General features: G+C 44.8%; 1 protein-coding gene across 16 annotated transcripts in view; it reads left to right on the top strand.

The window, feature by feature from the left end:
- Window positions 1-18,007, top strand: part of PAPPA2 (pappalysin 2) — a 556,585-nt gene extending 538,578 nt beyond the window's left edge. For all 16 annotated transcript variants that reach the window (XM_029227419.1, XM_029227421.1, XM_029227422.1 and 13 more), the window contains 2 exons: window positions 13,378-13,476; window positions 15,655-18,007. In XM_029227419.1, coding sequence (XP_029083252.1) covers window positions 13,378-13,476; window positions 15,655-15,729 — 174 coding nt within the window. In that variant the 3' untranslated portion in view covers window positions 15,730-18,007. The remainder of the gene's footprint in view (window positions 1-13,377; window positions 13,477-15,654) is intronic.
- Window positions 18,008-18,533: the final 526 nt, after the last annotated feature.

Genomic DNA, 18,533 nt, shown 5'->3' with positions numbered 1-18,533 from the left:
GCTCTGTTTTATCTTTTGCTTGTTGGAGATGAGAAATAGCTTTGTTTTTCACTGCAAGTCCTGGAATTTTTAGCGCTCTATATTACCTGTCAATTCTGCTGGCAAAGCAGCAACCTTTTCTGAGCTCATCTTTTCTTGCAGCACCTTATCAGATGAACATAGCAACCAATAACTAACCCTAGTAATGTTATTCTTTAAATTCTCTTTACCCAAAGCCAGTAGGCTATTGAGTAAATTTTCTGACCTACAAGTTATAATAGTTAACATTATAACTTTCCTCACAACTACAGGACACATTTAATAATTTTTTTTCCCCACTACATGGGGAGTTACTGCATTTTTCCAGCTTCCTAAAACAGTTCCTTTGCTTTCTGATGCACCATTCTAGAACCAATGCCACACATTTTAGATTTTTGTTTTGGCAGCACCCCACTTCTAATACCAATCTTTGTATTATTTAAATGTTTCTACAATCATGTCACATAACAAACAACTCCAAAATACCAGTGGCGTATCACAGAAAATATTATTAGTCTGCTCAGTGAAGCTGATCTTGGGGAACATGAAGGAATGTGGAATGACTGGAGGTTAAAGAGCTAAGCTAGGGCTAGGTCACTCAGGCTTTTGTGTGCCAAGCTAATGAGTTTGGACTTTATCCTGGAGTCAGTGTTGATCCATTGAAGATTTATAAGTAGAATATGAAATAATCAGGATAGGCTGTGGTCACAAAGTAACCCGGAAGTCTCAGTGATTTAACATGACAAAGGACTTGTCTCTCACTTACATGAAGTCTGGCGTAGCTCTCTGGAGCACCCATTCATTTCTTGTATCTTACGCCTCTGTGCTCTCAAAATGTGGTCTCCATGGTTTCCTCCAAAAGGGCAGAGAAGAAATACAGAGAGAGGCCAATAATTCTTGAGTCCCTTAGATGAGAAGTAATGCGTCACTTCTGCTTGCCTTCCCATTTACTAGAACTTGGTCACATGGCCTCAAGCCCACGACAAGCGAGTCAGGGAAACACAGGGAAACACACAGATATTAAACATCTCAGTGAGCATTAAACATCGCAGTCACAGAAAAAAGATTATATGATTTATATTTTAGGAAGAAAAGCATGGTGGCAAAGTTGGACCACGGAAGTCAGAACCTTATCCTCTCTCACCTAAACTAATGTAACAGCCACCTACCTCACTGAACTGAGGAAGCAGAAAGAGAAGAGAGAAGAGGGTCTGCATACAAAACTATTTCTTCAGTAGAAGGGTGAACCTTTGGATGTTGGGTGTGATGGATGATGAGAAAGAGGTTGAAGATGAAATCAACTGGATTGGAAGGAGGGGAGGTGTATGATGATACTATGAGCTTACCTCTCATACTAGAAATATCTCAGTTTGATCTGAAATAAGCTCAGCCAACACTTTGTCAACACATAATGCTTGAACATCTACTTCGGGGAACAAAGGAAAGACCTGGTTCCTGCCTGTGTGGTTGGACTTGTGTGCTATTTGTGTTGGTGCTGCCTACCTATTTTGAATGTTCAGTTGGACCAGTTAGACCAAGTTCTAGAGGACAGGAGGCATGTTTCATTCTTCTGTGTTTATACCCACTCCCCACAATGTAGTCTAATATTAAACGTTCCATAAATAGTCAATACATAGTCACACTTGTCTGAGTCATGTGCATTTTATTAACTTCTTTGGCTGCTCCTGGCAGAGAATACTTGGTAAATTCCTTATGCCTTGAAAATGGAATACGGGGGTTCCATTCTAGTTCCATAAAGGACTAGAATGAGTCCTTTATTTTTTAATTAGAGAAACCAGGTAGTAAATTGAATATGCATTATCCAGGTGTGAAAGATCCTGAACAAATGTTGATGATGAAATCAGCTCCCCACTGTCCTCTCTCTCCCTTGTGTGCTAGTTTGGAAGTTTAAGATACCTAAGTTTAATTTTCACCTCTATTGCTCATTCCCTAAGTGACCTTGGAGCATGGCCCTTTGTCTCATTTTCCCCATCAGTGGAATACGGATAATCATATTAACCTGCCTCACCAGGTAACGTGAGGACTAATTAAAAGTGAGATTAGATTCAGTTGAAGTCTTTCTAATGTGAGAAATATTAAACTTGGTGGTGCATGTCTGCAGTGCTGTTAGATTTCCAGTAATGGTCTCTGGCCTTGGAACCACTTAAGACCCTGATGACACTGTAGCTGAGTTAGAGTGTCTGAAGCCTGCCCAGCTTATTGGCTGTGCTCACCTGTTCTGGTTTCATGCCCTGTGTGCCCAGCCCAAGGGCCAGACCCATCCAGCATTGCCTAGTTACTGAATAGGAGAAGCCAATGATCTTTTTACTTCTTTGGGCTTCCTGCCTGTCTGTCTTCTTCTTACCTCCTTTTCCTGCTCCTTTTTTTCAGACAAAATCTTTGGGAATTCTTTAGGTTGACAAATCAGTAAAAGTAGCTAAATTAATAAATACACTAAATAAGTCTTGAGTGTTAGTCTGCTTGGGCTGCTATTTACAAAATACATAGGCTGGATGGCTTAAACAACAGACATTTATCTCTCACAGTTCTGGAGGCTGGGGAATCCCAGATCAAGGTACTGGCTGATTCAATTTCCTGGTGAGGTCTCTCCTTCTGGTGTGCAGATGGCCACCCTCTCACTGTCTTCACATGGCAGAGAGAGAGAGAAAGCTCTGCTATCTCTTCTTATAAGGGTAATAATCCTATTATGAGGGTCCCACCCTCATGATCCTCTAAACCTAATTACCCCTCAAAGGCTCCACCTCCAGATACTATCATATTGTGAGCTGGGGCTTCAATATATGCTTTTTTGAGGGAACAAAAGTCAGTCCCTAACAGCAAGTGTTTTGCTCATGCTCGCTTCAGTCAGGTAGAAAATGTCCCGATACTTAGAAATGGGTTTCCCAATTTTGCTCAACAGGTGACTACCTCCACTACATAATTTTGGGGGTGCTACGTATGCTCCTATTTCACCCATAAATTCTTGTTTTCGCCGAGTGGCTCACAAAGCTCCAATCTTTCCACAATTAAAGTCATTTTTTGCCTTAATATATTATCTTTTATTTAGTTGCAGATACGTATTTGTCACTGACCCCTTAGTATGTCTGCTGCTTTCCAGACGGATAGAAGAATGTGCAGACACTCTGGTAGGGATGGATACACTAGTTATGGGAGTTGTCAGAGGGAGCACCGTCAAGCATGGAGATGAGGCTGACGGAAAAAAAGGAGACCAGGGACCAGAGACAAATTCTGACACAGCATTGCTGCTATCCCATAACTATCAACAATGGAACCTAAGAGAGATGACTAGTATTTCAGATAACTTGGCTTATGCATTTGCCTGCCTTAAGTCACTCTGTCCCTATAGTTGTGCGAGGTTAACAGTAAGATCCCTGGTATTACTGGTCATAGTTAAGAGAGAAGAAGGATGACCAGGTTATCTGGTAGCCACCTCTGGGAGAACTGCCCTGTACCTTCACAGATAGGGAAACATTGATACCCAGAGTATGCAGGCTCACTGAACTCAGGAAACAAACAGAAAAATAACTCCTGGTTCCATGGTATATTTAATAGCATTATTGGATGTTTATTGTATGCCAGGTGCATACTGTGAGGACTTATTACCATTGCTATCATTCTTGTTTTAGTGATGAGCAAATTGAGGGGCTGAGGACTCCATTACATTTCCAAAGCCCCGGAGTTGGCAGATGAGACTGTAAATGAACCCAGGCAGCTGATTCCGGAGTCCCTGTCCTGTTCTTAAATTAGTAGGAAGATTAAAAATGAATAAACAAATAGAGAACACACAAACTAGAAATGCAGGACTTCAGGGGAGTCAGTTGAGAGACAAACATGGGGTGCTGGTCACCTGTTAGGACTTCTCCCTGGGCTTTGCAAGCTTTCGTCCAGAGGAAGAGGAGGCGGACCCAGGAACACTGCTTAGCAAGGATCAGAGACCAAGGAAGTGAGACTGGAGAACATGTTGTGAAACAGATGCAGCTGATCAGTGGTTGAGTGAATAAGATACACAGACCAGCATCCCGTAGATAAAGGGAATGTAAACAGGACACTTGCACAGAGAATAGGTTCCATATGGGTGAAAGTGAGACTGGATGGATGGACCAATTAACGGGGAATAGAACAGCCGGGCTGACAACCCAGGATGGCGTGACAGGTTAAGGATGAGAACCGCAGTCATCAGCCAGCCACACAAACTGAGCTGCTCGTAGACACAGGAACTAAAAATTAGACCAGGGCTAAAGGAAACAAGACTATTGGCAAGAAAATATTCTAGAATAAACATGCCACCTCCCTCCTGCCGTTCCTCAACTCAGCTGGACCTGGATGTTACTGGGGGTGATAAAATAGTCATGTCTAAGTTGTGGGGAAAGTCTAGCAGAAATCGGGCAGGAGAGACCCTCTAGGGCTTGGTTTAGATGGAAAAAGAAAATGTGTAGAGCTTCTCACTGTGAGGTAGAATAGGGTTTGCTGATGGATCAGGTTCTATGTCCTGTGACTCAGTCCTTATATTTAGTGAGGAGTCTTTCTAGCTATGTTCTCAACGAGCTAATTTTTGGGGACAAGTTTAGCATGATTTGAGTAAAATGTCACAGATAAACCTTCATCTCCGTTGGTCTTCTACCTAAATATGGCCATTTGCTAAGTCCTGACAAGTCCTTCACAAGACCCCTCCTGCTTTTTCCTATTCCATATTAGGACCCCAAAATTCTGTTCTTCTCAGTTCCTATCTGCTTGAGGTCAACTTCTACCTACTCTGGAGCCCTCCAATGGTCTCCTGAACATTCCCCACTCTGTCACCAGATCCAACCTTTGAAGCACAACTTTTACCATGTTCTGCTTCTGCCCAAAATTAGATAAATAAACACACAAAAAAACTCCCAAATTTCCACTGCTCCCTCTTGGCTTCGGGGATGAAGACTAGATTCCTCTAGATGGAGATTTTGACCTAACTCCAAACTTAGGCCATTAATACTCAAGGCAGAAAACCACAGATATATCTTTTCTTTTTCCATTTGAAATCTTGGTTTATATTTGCCCTCGTCCTGGGATTTTTCTCCCTACTTCTCTGCCCAAATCCTATCCATCCTCAAAGATTAAGTCTAATCCCATTTACTCCATTAAGCCTTTCTGAAATGCCCCAGCCTCTTTCCTGTTCTGAACTTCTGTAGCTCTTACTGGTGCCATTATTTACTTTGGCAATCAATCCTCCATTGGCCTGTGATTTTCTTTTCTTATTGTCTCAGATGCTGTTCAGATTCTGCCTTATTTAAGGCTGATGCCACCAAAGCTTCTTTAAGGCAAATGTTTTGTCATGCCTTGTTCATAGGAGACACACTAAGTATGTATGAAACAGATATCCTAGGATTCTAGCAATTAGCCCCGTGCCTGGCTCATAGTATATGTTTTGAAGTTAAATATCCTAGATGGTACATTTCTCATGGACTTATGTGACACTGACCTTCCATCCAGAAAGTGGCTACTTCATGCCCATAGTTATGGTAGAGATTGGATCAGGTGAGCAGTTCTGAGAAGTGAAATGAGGCATATTATTATATGGTGAATAATGCTAGAGGCAGTGTGAGCATGTCAGGATGGTTATAGCACAGGCCTGGGTGTCAGACGGTGGGTCCACATCTTTTCTAGAGACAGATTCCTTAACAGCTCTGATCCTTGGATTTTTTCATCTGTAAAATGGGTTGTTGTGAGGGTTCAGTAAGATCATGAGTAGAAACCTTGTAGCACAGTACCTGATACACAGAAAATGCCATATATAAAATAAAAATAGTATCCTGTTTCTCGGGCTTCCCTGGTGGCGCAGTGGTTGAGAGTCCGCCTGCCGATGCAGGGGACGCGGGTTCGTGCCCCGGTCCGGGAGGATCCCACATGCCGTGGAGCGGCTGGGCCCGTGAGCCATGGCCGCTGAGCCTGCGCGTCCGGAGCCTGTGCTCCGCAACGAGAGAGCCCACAGCAGTGAGAGGCCCGCGTACTGCAAAAAACAAAACAAAACACTAGTATCCTGTTTCTATATGATGGCTTCTAGTTTGTAAAGTTATTTTTACCTTTAGAGGCACTGCTTATGCCTGGAGCTTCTAGAGAAATTGTATATGGATGTACGTGTCTGTTTCTGTGTATAAAATATAAACACATATTTTAATGTTATATATCTGTATTATAAATATTATATGTTAGTGATTATTATACACACGTTTATCTTATATATGAACAGTACGTATATATCATTTATGCATCATACTTATGCGTATACATGTATATACGTATATATATACACACCTATTACATATATATGAAAGAAGGAGAGAATGAGAGAGAGAGCAAGTGCTGTGAGTTATATCGCATGAAGACTTACAAAAATTCAAAGCAGTGTATTAATAGGTTTAGATTTACCCCAAAGTGAAACACCCCAGTGAAGAGCTGGGTGTGGTATCAGAATGGCAGAAGTCTTTGTCAACTACGTTGATTGATTTCCATAAACAGGTCTTCCCACCCTAGGAGTTCCTGCCCTCTCCTTGAAGTTTCTCTCAGTGTGCTTGATGACTGAGGAAGAGAGAGAGAGAGAAAGGAGAAAGAGGTGGAGGGAAGGGCACAGAGAGGGAGGAGGGAAGGAAAAAGCAAAAGACTCAGCAAACACCAGGAGGGCCAAGCAAAGTATTTAATCCGAACAATGAGTATTGTCATTTCCTCCCACAGTCTGCATTCCCCGTCCTCTTCCACGGGCGGGCTCGGGGAGCAAGCAATGCCCACCTGCCTGGCATGAGAGTGCGTGTGCTGGGGGCCCCCGGGGGCCAGCACGCGTGTCGGGGGCTGCCGTGGAACATTCCCACCATCGGCTCAGGCCTGCTTCAACCTCCCGTGAACTGCAGGCTGGCCGAGGAGCCCGGAGAGGGGACGGCGGAGGGGAACGCTCGAAGTCAGAGCAGGACCCCAGCCGTCCGCCCTGGGCCTTCTCCCAGGACTCCCGTGCTCTCCCGTCCCCGTCTCCCAGCTGCAGGTCCTCCGCCTCTGACTTCTGCACGTTTCCTCGCGCTTTCACCTCCCTCGCCTCCCAGAGCTTTGTGAGCTCTTGAACAGAGCCTGTACGGCTCCACGGCCCGATCGTGAGGGGTCTGGTGCTGGCAGAGGCCCAGAGAGGAGGCACGGGTGAGGGGCCACCTCCAGAGGTGCCTGGAGGCCAGGGGGAGGTCCCACCTGCTCAGCAAGGCACCTGCAGCGGCCGACATTCTGCTCTCAGCTTCCTTCTTCTGACGCTTGCAGTTTGGTTCCGTGAGAGTCTGCGGTTAGCGAACCTCTCCCTGGAAGGCCGTGCCGAGCTATCTCAGGTGATGTTTTAGAGAGAGTCGTTGATAGAACAGCTATCTGGGGAGGCTGTTAGGGGAGCCAGACAGAGGAAAGGTACCTTATCTTGGAGGAAAGGCCAGAGGTGTAGAAAGCAAAAACTATTCTGCCTTCTTAGCTTACAAAGTCGATTCGGCACGTGTCTCACTCACCAGCTATTCACGAAGCAGCTCGTGTGGTCTGTTAGGTGTTGTGCTGACGTAGGGGCCTTACTGCTGATGGAAGGAAACAGGAGTGGAAAAGGAGACAAACCGGAAGTGTCTCTGCCCCGTAGTCCTTGCACAGTTCAGACCTCTTGTGTTCAACGTTTCTACCTCTGACCTTGAACCACAGTAGGCTGGCTCCAATTATCTGGAGCCAAGGCAGGAAATTCCCCCAAACGCACAATTGTTAATTTTTTCCTCTTTTAAAGAAGAAAGCCAAATGCCATGTAGCAAGCCCGTCAGGAGAGTTTGCAGGCCACCTGTAACGCCCCTCCCACCGTGAAAACAAGACAAAATCATGAGAATTAACGGGTCCGCCAGCCTTGCGATGGAGACACAGATGGGTTCTGAGGGTGTGCCATCATCGGCTCCCGCTGGGAGCCCCAGCACAGCCATTAGGTCACGTGGAGGACTGCTGCCGTGTCTTGAGAAGCGTTGCTGTGTGGTTCAAGGAGGAGGAGGGTGGAGCTGCCATGAAATCCCAATTTAACAGCGAAGGACTGGAAATCACTGGCATCCAATCTGGACTAGCTGACTGTGCAGGATCCGCTGCTCCAGAGAAAAGGGAAAGCGTGAGAGACAGGAGTGAGACCGATGGAGGAGGAGAGAAAAGGTTTGGAGGCATTTTGTTTAGGACATGGAGCTGGGGGTTGACGCCGAGGGGGCAGGCAGTGACCTTGTGAGTGATTATGGGGATTTGAGGAAGGAGTTAAGGTGGTGGCTGAGAGTGGCTTGGAGCACGGGGTGCTCTCACAGCCTCAGACAGTTTTGGTAAAAGGTGGAGGGAGAAAAGGGCCCACAGCACAGGACACTGTCCCATCAGCAGCAGTGGTTCTATACAGTAACGTTTCTCAACCAAGGGGCAGATCACAGATTTGCAGGAGGGCTTTGTCGTTTTGTTAAGCCCCCTGAGAGAGTGTGCCAAGAACCGTGGGGAGATGTTCTCTTCTCATGTCTCTCGTGAGAAGCAGAGCTCTGACTTGGAGACCGTGTTTTTCTGGCACAGATACGTGCAGACTCTACCTGAATACCCTCCTGCCCCAAATTCACCATCGGGGCCCTAATATCCCCCCCGGGGGTGGATGAGAAGAAGCATCAGAGCCGTTTGGGGCCAAGAGGAGGGGCCGCGTGGGGAAGCTGGTCGTGTGTGTTTGTAAGTGAGGTGGGGAGCCTGCGCCACTGGGTCTTTTTTTGCAGCTAAGTGGAAGGAGCTGCTAGGAGGTAATTTTTGACTGAAAAGTAAGTCACAGAGAGTCTTCTCACCTTTCTGTTTTCCTGTGGTGCCCATCAGGGAAGAGGTGTCTGTGACGGTTTGGGGTTTTTCAGAGGCTAAGACACCTGAGTCACCACTATGGTTTGGAGGAGAGCCCTGGTTTCCAGAAGCCAGACGGGCCTTTCCCACTCTATTTTTATAAGTCCCAGACCCATTTCCCTTGTCGCCCGACTCTCCTCCATGACTCAGATGGGTGCATTTATGGTGAGAGCGAAGGGAACAGGAGGCTCTCAGGGATGAGAGCATCCACGCTTTGACTCTAAAGTACGGGTGGCAGAATCTTGACATCTTTTTGACCAGAGTCTCTCTGGAGGGAATTCAGACACCCACCCACACTGGCACAAAGCAATGGTACATTCCTGCCGCCTTCATAAAACTAGGATTCATTGAGTACTTACTGTGGGCCGGGTACTGGGCTAAGTATTTCACCTCCATTCACTCATTTTTCTCTTGACAGCAAGCCTCTGAATAGGTGTTATTCCTATTTTACGAATGAGGGAGGATACCGCAGCTTAAAGCACAGTAACTCGCTCAGGCTCTAACAGTTGGTAAGGAGCAGAGCTGGGACCTGGGCCTAGGTTTATCTCACACCATACCTCATACTCTGAATCACCATACTGTACAGCCTTGAGCATTTTCCTGGGCAGGAGCTGCTAAGCTTTGGGTACCTTGCTGCAGATAAAATTATTACGGGTGAAAGAAGTCATTTGACCTTATTTTGTTAGCTTTTCTTTTTCCGTTCTCAATGCATTCTGTTTCTCTCAGAAGAGATTCGTTTTTGCACTACTTGGCTATTACTATTCTAAGACTACACTTTGGTTTTGGTGTCAGATAGAGATACGCTGGTGATAATCAGGCTTCTCTTTCCAGCCCTGTAAAGGTCCCCATTTGCTCTTCCTTTTTTGAGGGTAAGAAGAGCAACCCATCATAAGAAGAGCAGCCCAGCCTCTCTCTCAGAGTTAGGTATTCACTTTAGGTATAATTCTACAAAGCTTGACCCATGAGGGTGTGTGTGTGTGTGTGTGTGTGTGTGTGTGTGTGTGTGTGTGTGTTGAAGGAGGCTCATTTAGTAAAGGGGTAAATAGCCCAATGCAAAGAGCCTCCTTATAAGTAAAAAGGAAAAATATTCATGTCAATGACTTTGTATTCTATAAGTTATTAAAAGGCAGGGAAACAGGATTTTTTTTTTAACATCTTTATTGGAGTATAATTGCTTTACAATGGTGTGTTAGTTTCTGCTTTATTAACAAAGTGAATCAGTTATACATATACATATGTTCCCATATGTCTTCCCTCTTGTGTCTCCCTCCCTCCCACCCTCCCTATCCCACCCTTCTAGGTGGTCACAAACCACCTAGCTGATCTCCCTGTGCTAAAGTGAGAGAGTGGCATGGACATATATACACTACCAAACGTAAAATAGGTAGCTAGTGGGAAGCAGCCGCATAGCACAGGAAACAGGAATTTTGTACAGGTTTTTTTCTTTTGTGAAAACAATTAAAATGAAAATTAAAAAGTGGCTCTTAAAGAAATAAGCTTTAGGTACTTGAAAAATTCTCTTATTTGGAACACTTCATTTTCTGATGTTACAGGAAAATGAGGTGCAGGTATGGGTAGTGAAAAATTCACCTATGGACACATTGTGCAGAGAAGCCAAGCCTTGTACCATTCCTTGGGGAAGTTTCCTGTGGGGAGGAGTGATGTCCCAAGTCAGACACCTTTCAATTATTGAGATTTGCGTCCCCCAATCTAGTCCAGTCTTCAGACACTTTAGAAACTTTGGATCGATTAGTCATTTTTCCCTTCCTATTTTTTCCATTGTAACTTTGGACTCAAGCTGTCAAGCTTTCAGGCACATGTTGCCATAGGAGACTCTGTTTGTTTAGGGTGGAGTAGTTATTTTTGGCAGGTTAGGGGAGGAGCAATTAATTCTAATAGGTATATAGTAAATTAAATACTTGTGTCTTTCCAACCTTTTCTCTGTATTTATGCTCCTTTTTATAAATTCCCTTCTCTTCCCAGATGACCCTTTAAGAACATTCTAGAAATCATGTCCAGGCTATAGCCGTCAAAGTCCAGTGAGCTCTAGAGAAGATCACCTAGACAATTTCTAATCTTTTCAACATACCTTCCCTAATACTCTTGAGATGAGAAGCCATCCTTGGGGGGAGAGGTTGGAAAGAAAGATTCCCAGGATCTTTTATTAATCCATTCAAATGTCTAAGTTGTTCTTATGAAAAGGAAGATCTTTAGATCTCCCTTTAATCCTCCATATTGAAGACCATACTTTTACATGTAGGAGAAGTATTTTGGGTGCTCTTTGGATTTTTATAGACGATTACATGAAAAAGAAAGAAGAAACAGATTAAGTTTTGCCAATGAGTCAGTCAGGGTTGGAGGGAAAGTAACAGATGCAGTGTTAGATGAGGAAGATATACTCCAAACACTGGAAAAAGAAAATTCTGGGGGAATCTCAATGGATGTATCTGGTCCTCCCAGGAGAACCCAAGGGCATCCATAGGTGTTAAGGATGCAGCTAGTTGTATTTTGACTCCTATTTGGCTGCAATTGTAGATTCAAGTTATGATTATGTAGTTATTCCAAGTTCTCCAGAGCCAGAGTAACTGGCTCCAGGGTTAAAGACAAATGCTCATCTCAAAATCTATGTCTTTTATCCCAGTGAGGCGTGTGTTGAGAACAGAATTCATTTTCACTTCCTGCTCTCAACTGACGTTGCTGTGCAGCTGTGTGACAGCTGTTGAGTTCCACCCCACAAGTAGCAGCTTCTCAGAGGTTCGCAAACTGGTATACATCTGGAATGATGTTCAAGTGACCTCAGGACCCCATAGAATAAATCAAAACATTGAAGACATAACTTGGATGAGCTCATTCTGATGTAACTCAATTGCTGAAAATTATTTAATGGCCATTAAAAAAAAATTTTGTATTTATTTATTTATTTTTGGCTGCGTTGGGTCTTCGTTGCTGTGCGCGGGCTTTCTCTAGTTGCGGCGAGCGGGGGCTGCTCTTCGTTGTGGTGCACGGGCTTCTCATTGCGGTGGTTTCTTTTGTTGCGGAGCACGGGCTCTAGGCGCGCGGGCTTCAGTAGTTGTGGCATATGGGCTCGGTAGTTGTGGCTCGTGGGCTCTAGAGCGCAGGCTCAGTAGTTGTGGCGCACGGGCTTAGTTGCTCCGTGGCATGTGGGATCTTCCCGGACCAGGGCTCAAACCCATGTCCCCTGCATTGGCAGGCGGATCCTTAACCACTGCACCACCAGGGAAGTCCCTTAATGGCCATTTTTTACTTTAGTGATCTATCTCATCAAAGCAAGAGTGAAATAGGGAACAGTCCTTCTATTTGACATTTAAGGAGGGTGGGGGAAGAGAAAGTGATTTGAATATGTGAACTGGAAGGTGGCCTCAGGCCTCAAGAGTCTACTGACTGTCCTGTGGCCCAAAGAGCTTGACTACGAGATGCTTCCTGAGGCTTCGCAATTGGGTATCCACTCAGGGTGGGGAGCAGCTAATGTGACTGAGTAGGTGGGCTGCCTGGGCTGGTGCACCCTCCAGGATGCCGTGGGACACTGTTTCCCTCTGAGAGTGGTTCTAGAGAAACAATGCGTTGGGCTGCTGAGCTATTTTTTTAACCGCTCGTTGCTGTTCTTATCATACATTCCCTTTTGGGGTGAAACACTCCACTAACTCTGGTTTGGCCTGGGCCCCTTTCCCATTTTGGTTCCTGTTAACTTGCAGCAGTAACAGGAGTAGATGGAAACCGTTTGGCTTCCTCTGCTCTAACCCTGTGTCTACCTGCTATGCATGAAGTAGCTGTACATGTGGGATGATTTGTGTTCCGGCACTGGTGTCCCAAACCCTAGGACCACTGCATTCTGGACAAACATCATTTGAGTCTATAGCAACCCAGGCCTATTAGGGTCTCTAAGTACAAGTACCAGAAGAGATGGGGGTTATGGTCCTTAATCTGTGAGAAGCAGCAAAAAATCAAGATACATGACTTCTAAGCCTAAACTCCGCTTGACCTAGCTGTGTGACCTGGAGTAATTTTTGTCATCTCTATTTATCCCCATTTCCTCACTGATAGAATGGGACTTTAAAAGCCAAACCTGCCTGAGGCACAGGTTTTCCTGATGATCAACAGAGTTAACATGTGTGAAAATATTTTGTAACCTACCTAATGATGTAAAGACCTACTATTACGAGAAGGTGAAAAAGTTGATCAAGGAATTAAATGAACCAATCCTGGTCCCTAGAGTAGGCCAGGAGCAGATACTGGTTGTGAAATTTGACAATTCCTTCGATCCAATGGTCTTATCTTGAGACTTTTCAACTTCTTGAGAGTGTTAGGTCAATTTTTACCCTGCCCCCTTTGGTGCTCTCCCATAATAATGTCTTGAGTTCCATGGATTATGTTGGGGGTGGGATGAGTGGGAGAATGGGGTGAAGCAGAGTGAAGTTGTACTTAGACCGTGACTTGCTACCTCCTTACCAGCCTTTCCAAGCAGATGGTTGGTGTGATACCATCAATAACCGGGCCTACTGCCACTATGATGGGGGAGACTGCTGCTCTTCCACGCTCTCCTCCAAGAAGGTAAGTGAGGGCACCTGGGAGTGGGAGGGAGAGGGTAGCAGCTCCGGGAATAGAGGCAGGAGCTTTGGCTAGCTCTCCTTCGTGGTGCATCATAATTTGTTTTTCTTCAACAGTCAAGAAGAGGGAATGATAACGAACAAACATTGGAGCTTCTACAGTGACAGGATTAAGGATAGTAATTTTAGCATAGGTTGTTTGTTAGAAAACACTAGTCTCTCATTGTCAGTCCTGTAACTGCTAGAGAAAAGCCATGCTTCTGCTGCTCAAAGACTCCCACCTGCTTATCATTGCCCAGGACAAGTTTCTGTAGGTAGGGAAAAATGGCCTCCACTCCTTGGAGAGGCAGGATTACCCATGAAGTGGTATCCACTTATTTTTAAACTTCACAGCTAAATGAATAATCCTATAAAGTGTATTACAAGCATATTGCAGGTGTATGTTGAGCAGGCACCACAAGCTACCTGGAGCTCTCCCCCGCTGTATCCTGAACAGTAGCCCTTTTCTTGAAGCCTTTTATCCTGTTGCTCTGGACTCTATTAAAATAGAAGATATGCTTAAGCGAAGCCTATAAAATTGAATAGGCTGAAAATTTGGAATAATATGGATGAAAACCCAAGAGCTCCAAAGATAACTGACGCCAGTTGGCCGATTTGATGAATCAGAAATACACAAGAATGTTTCCTTCCTTGTATGTGTCTCCACAATAAGGTCACGTCTGCATGATTACCTCTACACAGACCTGAATACTCCTCCTAATGGCTAATATTTACTGATGGCTCACTCTGTGCCAGCATTGTTCTCACCACTGACATGAATTAACTTATTGAGTGCAGAGAGCTCAGGGATTTTTGTATCACTGTTCAATTTGGCCCCCTTTTGCTCTAAAAACCAGCAAATCCCAAACCATGAGAAACAGATCAAGAGCTTGGATTGCAGGTCAGACATCATGCCAACTAGTTCCTGGTCTCACTTGAAGAAAGTACCTGGTCAAGGATCCCATTTCTACTCAGGAAGGCATAACCACTTCGGAAGAAAGCAATCAATTCTCTCCCCATCTCCATCTCACACTCAGCAGATCTAGGGTTTTTCTTTAATGGATTTTGGTGCCTGTGGCCAGTATACACATGAATCAGGATTGAAAAAGCATTTCACCCCTGCTGACTCCTAAATTACATTTAATTCATATGTGAAAATATGCTGGGAAATTTCCTCAAACCCCACCACCCGTTCTCCAGCCCACTTGCCCAGTCACCCAGCCTATCTCTTCAGTGTACTTGGACTATTAAATAATATGCTGATGTATTGTTGTTTCATTTGACTATCCATGCCCAAAGAGCAGAATCTTTTGCCACTTTTACATCATGTCTCCTGAATGCTCAGTTCTCTCTGAAGCTAATTATGGACACTCAAAAAGTATGATTATCTGTTGGTAGCAGTGCAAGCAGGAAGACAGCAACTTTTGCTGGACCATCTCTGACCTGGAGGAGGGATAATTACATAGCAGGAAGGCAATCTAGCCACAAACAACGGGTAGAAAGATGCATTGTTTCACCAAGCCAAAGTATATCCTGGGTTCAAGAAGGGCAAAACCTCAAGCTTATGAAGATAGAAGAGATGATTCTATGGCCCCAAGAACATCAAAAAAGTAGAAGACATAGAGCTAGGTAACAGAGCCTTGGTTTTCCAGGTAGTAGTGTCATGACCTTGAGTTAAGTCATCCTACCTCTCTTGACCTTCCCTGTAAGAAGAAAATACTAATATTCATCTTACCTACTTTACAAAGATTTTGCGAAGATTGATAATAACAACGAAAACATTAACAGCAGTAGTTTTGAACACTAGTGGTAATGTTAGAAGTAGTAGTAACAGGTATTAGAGGTGCCTGGAAATGTGTGTTTCATATCCATCATCTTATTTAAACTACACTAACACCCTCTTGGGTAGTTGCTGTTGCCCTCCCACTTTATATATAAAGAAAGTGAAGCAAGGAAGGTTTACCTTGCCTAAGGAGACATGGTGTGTAAGTGAAAGAACTGAGTGTTAATTTCAGTTCTGTGATACTAACACGCAATCCCACACTTCCTCTGGGACCAAGTGAGAAAAAAAGCAAAAGCTGGTTGAAAGTGTGATGCTTGGTGCAAAAATGAGCGATTGCAACTTCTCTTTGATTTCTCCTAGGTCATTCCATTTGCTGCTGACTGTGATCTGGATGAATGCACCTGCCGAGACCCCAAGGCGGAAGAAAACCTGTAACTGTGGGATCAAGCCCCTCCTTCCATTGCCCTGGAGGCAGTAAGAATCAGAGGCCTCCACAAAAGGAAACAAAAGATGAATGAAGAAGAAAGGTCATGAAATGAAGGAAGGACGAAGAACACCAAGGATCCTATAAGAAATGCAAGAGGACGTTTATAGGTGCCAACTATTGCGTCAAGTAGCCCAAGTAAGGATCACAGGCAAACATTTCTTCAAAGAGGCAGTTGATTTAAAGTGGAAAGAGAAATATGATATATATACAAGGACCCTCCTTCCCCATTTATATTCTATCAAATCCCATCCTCAACTCTTGCCCTGCTCCCCACTCTGCACCCTGCCAACTATTCAGCCCCGCCCAACTTGTAAACCAATACCAAAATACTAGAAGAGAAGTTGCCAGGGACACTCTGCTAATACCCATTTTGAATGGATGGCCATCTTTCAGGGCTCGTCCAATCTAAACTGGCTCTCTCCCTTTCTTTGTGTAGTCTCCCTTAGTAATAATGAGGTTAGTTATTAATTCTTTATAAGTATTTAAACATAACGATATAAATATATTATATATATTATATTTTTTGCTGTCTACTAAGCTAAAAATTATCCATTGTTCCACACATGCTGCTGTGAAGTTCACGTCCAAAATGAATGCTGAGGGTTTGAGGACCGAAAGACATGTTCTTCTGCCATCTTTCTATCCCTAGGGATTGGCAGGCTGAGAGGGAGCTGGGGAAGGAAAGGGAGAGATTAGATGGAGTTTTTGATAATCACATGTCAGCTAATCATCTTTTTATGAACTGGGAGCTGAGCCCAGTTTGAGGAGATGGGGGCTTGGAATGATAATACTAAAAGGCGTGGAAAGGTGGGTGGGGTTATCCATTGGTGATGGGTCCAGGAAAACTAGACTGTGGTTCTTGAGTATCCATCCAAAAAGAATACATTCTCTTCAGTTCTTGGAACTCTTCGTTGCAGTTGGTGAGGCCCAGGATTTTCTGCACTTCCACAGGTGCCTGTTCCAAGTGTGGCTCTCAGCCAGTCACTCAGTCCACAAGTCTGTATGTAGGCTCACTCTCCCATCACCAGGACTACAGGAACTCACGCATGCCTCATACTTGGCCTGTGGTCTCCCTTTTCCTAAGTCTCCAAGCCTGGCCATCATTCACAGCCACATGACCTATTGTTGACTTTCTGGGGAAAAAATGTCATGGAAATGACATCGGGGAAAGGTGGAGGAAACTGAAGAACAGGCAGGTTTGGAGGAGGCCATAGACAGACAGGGGAGAAGTCAGGGTAAATCAGAGCCCAGGGCTGGAGGATGAATTGAGTCAAGGAGACTCAGCCTCGTTCCGAGTCTCCACAGCAGACCAAAGGAGATCTTTTGAACAATGCAGACTCGGAGGTAAATTCTATTCAAGTGTGATGTGTCAAATGTGTCCCAGAGAGAGCACTTTGAGCAAGCTATGAAAATAACATGGAGCAAGGGTGACACTCTGTGGGGAGAGAGAAGAATTTCAGCTGCTTAGGGTCCGTTTTGTCGTTGTTACCCTTTCTTGTTCAATAGATGGACTGTATGTGAAATGACCGCGTTAACCTGCCTCTGTTTACGTCCTGGGCTGACTCATTTTGCACGTGGTCTACTGCAGTTGTTCTTTAGTGACGATTTATGGATTAGGCCTTGGGGAAAGAAAGTAAGGAGCTAGTTTCTTGTTCAACACCCCAGTTTATCATCTCAGGAAGGGAAGAACAGGCAAAAGTTCAAGGGCAGCCTTGGTCTCCCTGGATCGCCTGCCCTTTGGCTCTGACCACAGTTTTCTATTCTTCCCATCAACCCTGAAAGCAGTGGCTGTGCAAATATCAATAGAAAGAAGAAATGCTTCCCCCACTATCATCTTGAGCCAGACTTCACGTAGGAAAGAACAACATATTTATCTGTGGGGATCTGAAATGTGGGTGGCAAGGTCACCGGGGAAGGGAAAGACCAGAGTCTGCCCATCCAAAATACTCTTGTTCTCCGTATTTCCAGCCGTAATGGAAACAATAGCCTAGATACCTACTGCTCCTTATCTGGGTTCACATTTAGTGCCCCCAAGAAGAGAATATTTATTTCAGAGATTCTGATAGGCTTCAATATGGAAAGGACAGTAGAAGAGTTTAGATTCTTCATTTTAAAACAGTTGTAAGATGGTTATCCAAATTTCTTGAAGCATGTCAAACTCCGTGCAGGGGAATCCTGCCATGTCTGAGCTTGAGAGTTATCCTGGGCTTCGCCCAGCTCAGGAAGGCTACATCCACCCACCCACCCCCATCCCCTCCCACCCCAAGCCCCAGGAATACAGAGCCTGTGGTTCATGCCAGCATGGATCTGGGCTCAGTCTTCCCACAGGAGTTACCGTGAGAACATTTCTCTTTCGTACTTCATTTAAAAATATTTCATTCTCTGTTGGCAACATCTGCACTCCATCGCTGCCCCGAGAAGGTGAGAGGAGGGTTCTGGGGGGGGGGGTGTGTGGAAAGCCTTTCAGGCTACAGGCTGCCCAGCCCAAGTCAGTCCTGGCCATTCATAGATGGCAGGTCCTTCCAGCCTTTGTCCCTGGAGCCTAGTGCTTCGGGCTCCTCAGGTCACTAATAAAGTTGAAGCTCTAAGACACCACGGTCACAAATCCCCAGTGGATATTAACTCACACTCACTCCATGTGGTAGTCTGCATTCTGCTGCTCTTCCCCATACATGGGGCCACAGAGGGCCTCTCCCAGAGGCTCTTCCATTTGTTTCCTTGTTCCAAAATCACTTCTCTGCTTCTTCTTTTT

Source organism: Monodon monoceros, unplaced genomic scaffold, assembly GCF_005190385.1.
Source record: "Monodon monoceros isolate NGI ecotype Baffin Bay Population unplaced genomic scaffold, NGI_Narwhal_1 Super_Scaffold_18, whole genome shotgun sequence".
In the NCBI taxonomy this organism is placed as follows: Eukaryota; Metazoa; Chordata; class Mammalia; order Artiodactyla; family Monodontidae; genus Monodon; species Monodon monoceros.
Note: the sequence above shows the minus strand (reverse complement) of the source record. Positions and strands in the feature narration are given on the sequence as shown.